The sequence below is a fragment of the Chinchilla lanigera genome, unplaced genomic scaffold, assembly GCF_000276665.1.
Source record: "Chinchilla lanigera isolate Chin_1 unplaced genomic scaffold, ChiLan1.0 scaffold00080, whole genome shotgun sequence".
Lineage (NCBI taxonomy): Eukaryota > Metazoa > Chordata > Mammalia > Rodentia > Chinchillidae > Chinchilla > Chinchilla lanigera.
This window is the reverse complement of record NW_004955481.1, coordinates 197,474-209,255: the sequence shown is the minus strand read 5'-3', so window position 1 is coordinate 209,255 and position 11,782 is coordinate 197,474. Positions and strand designations below refer to the sequence as shown.

Sequence of the window (11,782 nt, the reverse complement as noted above, 5' to 3'; positions counted from 1 at the left end):
ATGAATGAATAAATCCATAAAACTTTATGATTCCCCTGAGTATGACCAGAGAAAGTATAACTAACAAAAGTGTGATAGATAAGAGAGCGAGCAGTGATGGTGAGCCTATGGTGAGAGTTCTGCAGTGGGCGTGCAGAGCCCTCTCTGTTGGCATGCCAGCCAAGTTGCTCCACTGAGCCATCACCTCAGTATTTCCCCAGGAGCCTAGAATTTAGGTTTAGTTGCAGTGCTGGCACTTTGTGATAAATAAGTGGATTGGGGTTGCATTTTGGGCCCTGGGCCTCTAAAAGTTTTGTCATCATTGGCTAGAGAAATCAAATAAAGATCTATTTCAATGGTCATAAATTGGGTCTCAGGCTTTTTACCATAGTTTAGTAGCCTTTAATACAAATTTCAATATAAATGTGAAGTGTGGTTGAAAAATACAATGAATGTCTAAATTTATAAATCTATTACAGTAAAAGACACATTGCCGTTAGTACACCTCAAGATATTCCCCCACCTTAAACACATTTATCCAGTTGTTTTTGCCACTTTCTGAAGGCGTTCTGGAAGTCCTGTTTCATGAGTGTCTTTAGTTACACTGCCACAACAGCCTTGATGTTCTGAGTCAACTGAAAGTCATGGTCAGTTTACTTTCCCTGGTCAGCTTGACTTTGAAGAAGATTCAGAAGTCATCCAGTGCCAGATCTGGTGAATAAAGTGGATGCAGTATAATGTTTTTACATCAGATGGCACTTGGCATCAACCTTCACCATATTTTTTACCACGCCTTTGTTATTAAGACATGAAAAAGGACTTCCAGAACTGTTTTAGAAAGTGTCAAGAATAATGGCATATGTGCATTTCAAATGTGTGTGTGTGTGGGATGTGTTTTGAGGCAGATTAGTGGTAATGGTCTTTTACTGTGATACATTTTTAGAATTTAACCATTTGTTGTATATTCTGATCATACTTCATACATTGTCATTCTTTTCTAGAGTTCAAAGAATGGCATCCTCACCATCCACCTGAAATCAATTTTTTTACATAACTTTAATGGGGTTACCTCAAGATCTTTTTTTCTCTGACCTCTTGGCTCATGGCAAGAGGCAATCAAACCAAAGGATTTGAGTTCCTCCTCTGGGGACTCTCAGAGCTGCCAGAGCAGCAGAGCATTCTCTTTTTGCTGTTCCTGTGGATGTATGTAATCACTGTGGCTGGGAACCTGCTTATTGTCCTGGCTATTGGAACGGATGTGCGGCTTCACACCCCCATGTACTTCTTCCTCGCCAACCTGTCCTGCGCAGACATCCTATTCACCTCCACCACTGTGCCTAAGGCATTGGTGAACATCCAGACCCAGAGTAGGTCCATTTCCTATGCAGGATGCCTGACTCAGCTCTACTTCTTCTTGACTTTTGGGGACATGGACATCTTTCTCCTGGCCACAATGGCCTATGACCGCTATGTGGCCATTTGCCTTCCTCTTCACTACACAATGATCATGAGCCTTCGGTGCTGCATCTTGATGGTGACTGCCTGCTGGACCCTGACAAATCTTGTTGCCATGACCCACACCTTCCTTATGTTCCAGCTCTCCTTCTGTTCTAAGAAGATCATTCCTGACTTCTTCTGTGACCTGGGACCTCTGATGAAAGTCTCTTGCTCTGACACCGAGGTCAATGAGCTTGTACTTCTCTTCTTAGGGGGTGCAGTCATTTTAATCCCATTTTTGCTAATCCTAGTTTCTTATATCCACATTGTTTTAGCTATCCTCAGAGTCCCCTCTGCCCAGGGAAGGCACAAGGCCATCTCTACATGTGGTTCCCACCTTGCTGTGGTTGTTCTGTTCTTTGGTACTGTGATCAGGGCTTACCTGTGCCCCTCACCCTCTTCCTCCAGTGCAATGCCAGAAGACACAGCAGCTGCTGTCATGTATACTGTGGTGACTCCCCTGCTGAACCCTTTCATTTACAGCCTTCGGAACAAGGACATGAAGGGAGCGCTGGTCAGACTTCTCAGAGGCAAAATCTTCCTGAAGCGCTAGTGACTTCTGCACAGAAATTGAAGGTGTTCTCTGTTCCCTCTGTTGAGGATCTTCCAGCAATTTCTACCTCAAGAGTCTCACTTCTTAATCCTATATGTACTGGACATGCTGCTTCCTATCCTGGTTCCCCACTGTGAGTTTGATATTGTTGAGGACAATGAAAATTTTCCTTTGTGATTCAATTTGTTTTGAGTTGCTTATTTGCTCATTTATTTTATAATCATGTACTGGAAAATGATGCTTTAGTCAACGATAGGCCACATATATGATCATGGTTCCATAAAATTAAAATAGAGCTGAAAAATTCCTATGGCCTTGTGACCTTGTGTCCTAACATAGCACAATGTGTTACTTGGGTGTTTGTGTTGATCTTGTGTAGATAAACCTACTGTGCTGTCATATAATTATGGATAGCATAATAGTTGATGGAGAAATAAAAAATTAAGTTACTATTACATATTTACTATAGTATACTTTTAATCATTATTTTGGAGCATACTCCTGCTTATAGTAAAAGTTTACCATAAAATAATATGCTGCGTTATCCTGGCAAAAGCCTCAGTTAGCCTCTGTGTATCAAATCTTTTGATTGCATAAATGGGCAATGTTGAATGATTGATCTATATCTCCTAGATTTGTAAATGTATACTCTGTGATGTTCACACAATGATGAAATTGTCTGACATATGTCTCAGAATGTATCCTTGTCATTAAGGCACACATCACTCTACTCATTAGTAATTTTTCATAAGGAGAGACATCTTTTGCAAACTCATAATTCTATAATTTGTGCACCTTTTTAGTTTATCAAATCTTAATTAGTGATCATGGAAAAAGAGATAAAGACAAAAATAGCAAGGAAAGTCAATGTTGGATTGTAAAGGCAAAAATTCGGTTGTATTCCACAAGAAACTGAAGGACTCTATTGAGAACAAACAGAGCTTTATTAATTTGAGACTAGCCATCCTTCATCCCTGACTTGCAAGTCAGGGAAGTGGGCATGGGCCTGCCTTTGCTCCCACCTTACATACATTTTTGGTTTCCATGGTAACAGATTGGAATGTTGTAGCCTTGCCCACATGCTGTCTTCCTTGTACCACATAACCAGGTCAGGCTCCGGTCATGAGCCCAACCACAATGATTTATACTTTTTGTACTCTGTTCTATATGTCCCCCTTAGATAACCATACATTTCCTTTATGGTTACTATGTTTATCTAGGGCCAGGGAAGGGGTGAAACAACCCAGGCAGGGTCATAGGTGGTTATCTTGATCCAGGTGTTCTTTGTCTTTGGAAAAGCATTCCAGGGCTAACTCAGGACTGCAAAGTTAACTTTTTACAACCCCTCCATGGTGTTCCTCAAGACACATTTTGAGGCTTGCACTAAGACTAGAATTATTCTATCTTAAAATGATATGTTATGAGTCACCATCCCCTACAGGATAGCAAAAATACTACAACTTCAAGTGAAAAAGTAAAGAAGTTTTCCCCATAAAAATAAGAGATTAGCCAGGCGTGGTGGCGCACACCTGTAATCCCAGCACTCAGGAGGCTGAGGCAGGAGGATCATTACAAGTTCGAGACCAGCCTGGGCTACAAAGTGAGCTCAAGACCAGCCTGAACTGCATAACGAGACCTTGTCTCAAAAGGACAAAAAAAAATTAAGAGACTATATACTTTTGATTCAAGGTTATGAACCAGCAAAACTATTTGAAACAAAGTTCTCAACAATACTGAGGTCATGTATGTTCATGTTAGTAAAAAGATTTATAGATAACTTACAATTCAAAGATTAAATAAATACATTTAAGTTAACTGTTATGGGCACTACAGTGTGGCTATTCTCTAACTTCCTCATCTGCTTACATCAGGCTGATTATGAATGTTATATGTGTGTGGGAGACCAGACAGTGAGAATTGAGCCCTAAGTGACCTCCTTTGTGAGTGCAAATGAGAAAGGTGGTGTTATGGTTGACACATTGTGTCAACTTGGGGAGTCTAGAGGTTTGGCTAAGTAACTCAGCAGGAAGCCAGGGTGCTTACTTTGTATACATCCTGAGTCTGTGGAAGAAGAGTGCATGGAGATTATGTGAGAGCTACATGCCCCTTAGGTGGGGGTAGCCTGTTTACAATGTAAGGTAGGGAAAGAAGCTGCTTGGTGCCATTCCCCCCTTTGCTCTTGTTGCTTTGCTATCTTCTGCCTCGGAGCCAGCCAAGTATGGACTGAAACCTCCACAAATTGTAAGCTAAATAAACCTTTCCTTCCTTCATTTTGGGCTTTGGGTATTTTGTCTCAGCAATGAGAGAAAAGTAACCAAGACAGGTGGCAAGCTCTGCTCCTTCAGTGGCATGCAGAAGTGCTGGCACATTGCAAGTTCCAGGGAAAAGTCAACACAACTGATGTCCAGGAGTTTACCCGAACATGGACTATGTAGATAATGGGAGACAGATGAATCTTCTGCTACTCTGACTGCTTGTTCCCATGTCTGAGTGAATAAAGATGAAATGAGCCAGACTCTCACGGCTCTCTATCCACTAGAGGCAAGAGGCCCCTGGCTCCCCATTCTAAACTAACTCTGTGTCTTTTTGTTTTTTATATTCACTCACCTCCCAGTCAGAGCCAAACTTATAGTCTGGTTTCCTACATGTGTGTGTCTCCTTAAAGTTCACGCAGAATTTACAGATTCAGCTGAGATTCCAGTTATTGCTGGCAGTGTGGCATAGATGGAGGTGGATCACACATGTATTTTTTTCCTTGTGCTGTGTAACAGCCCCTTCCCCTGGCAGGAGTAAGGCAGTCAGTGATAGTGCCAATGTTCAGGGGGCAGGTGATGCCTTCATAAAGGAGAGAGTCAAGAGAGGGCTGCAGAGATGGCACAGATTTGTGTTTAATACAATCCACGCCTTCCATCACTCTGATCCATTTGTAGTTTTCTGTTTTATCCAGCTCCTTCCCACCCTATAATAGGAGGCCTCCATTTATTGTTTTGTTAAAATGTATTCAGCCTCACTCTTCCAAATAAGGGTGAATATGTATCCCATAATTCAGAATTCCTTTCAAGGTAGTGCCCAATTGTGTGGTACAACAGGTTTAAATACAAATGTAGTGAAATAAGATATAGTTCCCACTCCTTTAGGTTGCCAAGTATATAACTGAAGTCTGTAACTCCACTTTTCACTACAAACTCTTGATTTCCCTCACCTACATTATTATGCTGTCAGGTGTCACTGTTTGATCTGGAATATCCCCCCACAACCTTATGCACTCAGAAGAGGAGCTTGTGGAAGTTGACTGGCTTACTGGGGGACTACAGCTGGCTTGCTGTTAGGAGGTGGGGCCTGGTTAGAGGTAGGTCATTGGGGGCACAACCTGGAAGGGTATATTTCCCTCTCTGGCTCCTCCCTTTTCTCTCTGCTTCCTGACTGCCATAACCTAAGCAGCTTTCCTCTGCTATGCTCCCCTGTCACTCTGATCCTGCCCAGCAACTGGCTGACCATGAACTGTAACTGAGTCAAAACAAATTTCTCCTCCTTTAAGTTGCGGATGTCAGGTATTTTGTCCAAGTAATGAGAAAAGTGGCTAAGACAGCAGGTCTGTTAAAATGACTTAGACCTTTGTCCACGCAGGGCCCGAGTTCTTAGTCTACTCTTTTGTGGCATAATGACTAAACACTCTCTCATTGTTTATGGAAGTACTAAGAGATATTCAAATGAATACTGTTAACTAGTATTACTTCCTGTGTCATTGTGTAATATAACCATAAATCTTCATGGTAATCAGTGTCCATCATCTCAGAAAATAATGTCCACCTTTTTCTGTTGGAAGAGCATGAAGTGATCAGAAGGTAATCACAGTTTCTATTTTAATGAGTTCCTCAAAAGGAGATAGACTTTCTATATTTTATTTGAACTGTTAATAGGATGAAAACAAGAGAATATTATATTTTTTATTTTAAAGAGAATAAATACCAATTAAAAACATTAGAAATGCTACAAGATTTCAAAAAACAAGATGATATGAATTCAACAATGGTTGTTATATTGCATATTGTTGTGTTCAAAGTAGTTGTTCAGATTACCAGATATGAGTGCCAAATTGTTCAAAAAACTAATTTTTTGTTCAAAAAATTAAGCATGAACTGCCCCTTTCAATAAACCAATAGAAATTAGTAGTACAATTATCTTAGCTATCTTGTGTGTGTGTGTATAGATAGCTAAGATAATCATATGAGATCAATCATATGAGATCAATCATAGATATATACACACACAAGATAGCTAAGATAATGTATATATTATTATATATACTATATAATAATATACATATTATGATATATTTTCCCTTCCTTCATTCTTTCTTTTGTCCTTTCCCTCATCCTAGTTGTTCTTTCCTTTTGAGCAGTTTCTTTCACTTTCACACTATCTATTGTATTGAAGACTAAAATTAGACCCATATCTATCACAATTCACTAAACTAAAGTCACAATGAATTAAAGATCTAAATAGTAAAACAGAAATACTAAATCTGCTGGAAGAGAAAGTAGGTAAAAATCTTGAAGACAGAAGGGTAGGCAGAAAGTTCATGAACAAAAACCAAAGTGCATGGCAAATACTTCAAAGAATCAACAACTGGGATTTCATCTTATTGAAAAGTTTTTGCACATCAAAAGTAATCACCAACAGAGTAAAGTGAAAATGTATGAATTGAGAAAAAATTTTAGCCAACTGTTCCTCAGACAAGGGACTTCTGTCTAGAGCATGTAAAGAATTTAAAAAATCAGGCCCCCTAAATTCAAAGGCCTAATCCAAAAATGGGCATCTGAGATGAATATAAACTTCTCAGATGAAGAAATACAAATGGCAAATGAATATATGAAAAAATGCTCAACATCATTGTTCATTCAAGATTTGCAAATTGACACAACATTGAGATTCCATTTCACCCCAGAAAGAATGGCTATCATCAAGAAATTAACCAATAACAAATGCTGGCAAGGCTGTGGAGAAAAAGTAACTCTTCTCTACTGTTGGTGGGAGTGCAGACTGGTACAATCACTGTGGAAATCAGTATGGAGATTCCTCAGAAAACTAGGATTAGAGGTCTCATTCAACCCAGCTATTCCCTTTTTGGGTATTTTTTCCAGAAGAATTGAAAACATCATATCACAGCAACATATGCACACCCATATTTATAGCAGCACAATTTGGAATAGCTAAATCTTGGAAACAACCCAAATGCCCATCAACTGAGGAATGGATAAGAAAGATGTGGTATTTTTATACAATGGAGTACTACTCAGCTATAAAGAAAGATAAACTTGAGACCTTTATGGGTAAATGGGTGCAATTAGAGACCATACTTATAAGTGAAATAAATCAGACCAGCATGTGTAAAATCGTATTTTCTTCCTAGTGTAAGAACCTGGAAGAGTAAATAAAATATGAAAAGATGTTTTTATATATAAAGCAATACCTGGAGTAGCCACAAAAAACTACAGAAAAAGATGCACTCAGAAACAGATAGATCAATCATATGAGTAACTTACAAGAAGACAGAAAGAAAGTGAAAAATAGATAAATCAAATACATACAAAAATTAAAATAGCAGGCTTAATTCTGAACATTTCGCCGGGAATATAGCTCAGTGGTGCAGCACTTGCCTGGCAAATGCAAGGTTTTGAGTTCAATTCCAGGTACCAAAATGAAAAATTCTGAACATTTCAACAACTACATTAAATATAGACATTCTAAATACATCAATTAAAAGACAGATATTGGCAGAATGGGTTCAAAATAAATGTTCCCCAACTGCATGGTGTCCACAAGAGGTTCTCTTCAAACCTACAAATGTAATATGCCTCAAGCAGGTGGAAAGTAAAAGAATGGAAAACAGAGGGAAGCATTAGTGCAAAGAAAGAGGAGGGACTATATTGATTTACATAAAGTAGCTTTTAGAGCAAAGGAAACTACCAGAGACAGAGAGGGATAGTATATAGTGATAAAGGTTTCAATCTACCAAGGACACACAGCATCTTACATGTGCAGTCACCATCCAATTGAGGTGTAAGCTATAGGAAGAAAAACTGGTACAACTGAAGAGGGGCATAGGTGAAGCCACAATTATAGCTGCAGAATTCAGATCCCCTTCCTGAACTATGGATAAAACAACTAGATAGAAAATTAAGAAGAATATAGGAGAGCTCTATGATATCAGCAACTAACAGCATCTATTTGTCATTGCTGTGTGGCTTTCTTCAATAATAGCACAACAAGTACTATTTTCAAGTGCCTACTGAACATATGCCAGAATAGACCATTCCCTCGCCATGAAATAAACCTCAATAAATTGAAAGTAATTGAAATCGTACACAATGTGTTTACTGACCACAAGGAAATCAAACTGGAAACCAATGACAGAAAGATAAAAGGAACATTTCCAGACACTTGAAAATTAAATACCACACTTCCAAACAACCCATGGGATTGGCCCAGACATGTCCCAAGAGGTTGTGGGCTAATGATACTTACAAATATAATTACAAAAGCCTACACAAAATGTTAGCTATCAATTTTATTAGTTTATTCTACTAAAGAAGGCAAGTGAGGTTCAATACTATGTTATTAACTGTGACAGGCACTAAAAAAGCATCTGTTTAAAAATGCAAAAACTATACTTGGTTACTGAAATATTACTGGTAAAATATGAATAGAATGACAATTGCTATATATCTCCTCTTCTGCCTGAAATCCTGTAAGAGCTCAACGGTACTTAGAAAAAATGTTAAAATTTAAAAATGTTAAAATGTTAAGACTACATGACCTGGGCCCCCCTTGCCTGCATGACACCTTCTCTCACCAGTCTCTTCAAAACTCCAGTCATACTTACTCACATTTAGTTCGTTAACTCAACAAGCCCTTTCCCACTGCAGGGCCTTTGCACACCTAGCTTTCTGTCTGCAGCACTCTGTGCAGGACTTCCTAAGACTCAAATTTTTCTTTATGTTCTTTATTTCTCAATAAAATGATATCAGTACGTAGAAAGTTCTGATCTATTGCTAAGTGATGGAGTTAAAATAGAGTCTATGTATTTTCCTGTTTTTTCTTAAATGTTTAGAATTTTCATTTCATCTACATTAGGTTTTTGTGGTGGATTAACTCTTGGTCAACCTGGAACACCCAGCTGAACTGAGTAAGTGTGGTTTTGGGTATGGAAGACCCACCTGAGGATTGTTGCCAACAGCATAAAAGGAGAACTGGAGGGGAAGGTGGTGCTGTTGCTGGAGAACTTTGTTGCACTGGTTTTCCTGAGGTGAACTCAGCTATTCCCATTGTTGGAGGAGCTCGGGTGCTCGCTGTCGCTGACAATGGCTACAGTTCTCTTTGGGGGAGCTCTGGTCCTTACCTTGAGGGTCACTTCCTGGCTCCAGTGCAGAGCCTTCAGCCTGGTGCTGGCATAGACTTTCTAGCTTCCACCATTGACCTTTGGGCCTTCCAGTGCAGATCCTTGATACAGACTTACATGAGACATTGTTGTGGACATTTTCCAAGCCTCCAGCTGGACTGGTTGGGGGCATTGCCATGGGATCCAGGCCCTCAGCTAGATTCTCTGAGTCTCTAGCACTTGGACAGATCTCTTGCACTTCTCTGTATTTGACTTTTGGGGTGAATACTATAAAATATTCCTATAAATTATATGTCCTGTATTAAATCTTTTCCCTTGTAAACCCTGACTACAAGAGTTTTCAAAAGGAAAAATCATGGTGAACTATTTTAATCTTTAATAATTTTAATGTTTTGGTAAGATACGAAATACTGATCTAATATTTTTTCCTAAATAAGTATACAGCTTGTTTCAAGACTGTTTATTGAATAATATAACCACTATCTGATGATTTAATCAGTTAAATCCCACAGAACTGTCGCTTTGTTTCTGTAGCTCATCTAGAGTCCTGGGTATTTGGCAGAGCAAGTGTCCTGAGGTTGTTATTCTCCTTTGAAATATTTTCCTATCTTATTCTCATATTTGTTTTCTGATGAAATTTGAGAGAGTGTTTCTTTTCCAAAAATCCTATTATGATTTTAACTCAAACAATTTAAATTTTAGGTGAATTCAAATGAATATACCCCTTTGCAACATGTCATCTTTCTATCTAGGAGGTTGGGGAATCTATTCATTTACTAAATTTTTATCTTAAGTTTTTCTAGAGATTTTGAAGGTACTGGCCAATTTTTATTAGTACTGAAATACTTTAATTTGTTGATAATGTGGATGAGAGTACTTTGTGTTGTAGTGTAGCCTGATTATAGATTTGTGTAAACATGTACTTTCAGCAATATTTATTGAGTGCTCAAACCTTGATGTTAAAGACATACTTCATCTTATCATTGCCACAACCCATTTTGCACTTGAAGGAATCAAGTCTTAAATAGCCCACACAGACTGCCTGAGATTCCAGGCTAAGAGGCAGCATTGTCTAGAACACTGACTGCAGGAGATTGTGGTTGTTTTATTTCCACACGGGAGAGAAGGAGGCAAGAATGGATGGGGGAATGAAACAGTGTGGAAACTTCCTTGTCTATTGTCTCATTGTAGTCCTTTCTTCTCTCCCTTACAAATAAAAGACCTTAAGGGCTGGGGATTTAGCTCAGCGGCAAAGCGCCTGCCTGGCAAGCTCAAGGTCGTGAGTTCAGTTCCCGGTACCGGAGAAAAAAACAAAACAAAACAAAAAAACAAAAAAAACCAAAAAAACAAATAAAAGACTTTATACTCCTGAACAGGGTAAGCCAAAGATTTGAGGCAAAAGTTTTCTTATTTCTTCCAAAGACAGTAAAGATTGTCACCTGTGTTCTTGAGAGGAGAACACAGGAGAGTGGTGAATGGTACAGAACACAGCGGCCAGTAACCCTGAAATCCTCAGTGTTACACTGGAGAGGAACCGAAGACTTCCAGTAATTATTCAAATGACCATGGACACTTATCCTTCCCTAGTAGTGGCCTGAGATAGCTGCACCACTGGCTGACACCTGCACTGCAGTCTCAGGAAAGGAGGTAGATCTAGTGTTTCTTGTTTGTTTTGTGGGGCTTTCAAACTATTTATTTATTTATTTAATTTTATTTTATTTTGAGGCAGAGTCTCACAAAGTTGCTAATTTTTCCAGGCTGGGCTTAAACTTCTGTTTCTACCTCTGAGTGCTGGGGTGACAGGTGTGTATCAATCACCATCACACCCAGCTCAGACCCAACATTTTAATAAAAATTTAGCTTCCCAATTGAGATGTGCTGTAAGTTTAAAATATACACTAGATTTCATTGCCAGGGATATAGCTCAGTGGCACAGTGCCTGCCTGGCAAGATCTTGAGTTTGATTCCTGGTACAAATATATATATATATATTATGCCAAAGATGGCATGAAAAGACAAGGAAGTAAAAATAGCTCATTTATGGTTTCTTAATATTGGCTATACTGTACATACTGGCTATGTTTATTGAACTAAAGCACATCATTAAAATTAATTTCACCTGCTTCTTTTTATACTTACTTATGTGATTCTAGAACATTTTAAATTACATATGTGGTTTAGATTAAATTTTTATTGGATAGGTTCTATCAGATAAGTATAGAGGTAGATCCTTTTCCTTCTCCTTCTCCTTCTTCTTTCTTCTCCTTCTCCTTCTTCTTTCTTCTTCTTCTTCTTCTTCTTCTTCTTCTTCTTCTTCTTCTTCTTCTTCTTCTTCTTCTTCTTCTTCTTCT

The 11,782-nt window shown here is 38.7% G+C and overlaps 1 protein-coding gene across 1 annotated transcript; it reads left to right on the top strand.

Moving 5' to 3' along the window:
* Positions 1 to 1,081: 1,081 nt before the first annotated feature.
* LOC102003548 (olfactory receptor 1P1-like) lies at positions 1,082 to 2,029 on the top strand. Its single transcript, XM_005402914.1, has one exon. It carries the CDS (start codon positions 1,082 to 1,084, stop codon positions 2,027 to 2,029), a length of 948 nt encoding a protein of 315 aa, XP_005402971.1.
* Positions 2,030 to 11,782: the final 9,753 nt, after the last annotated feature.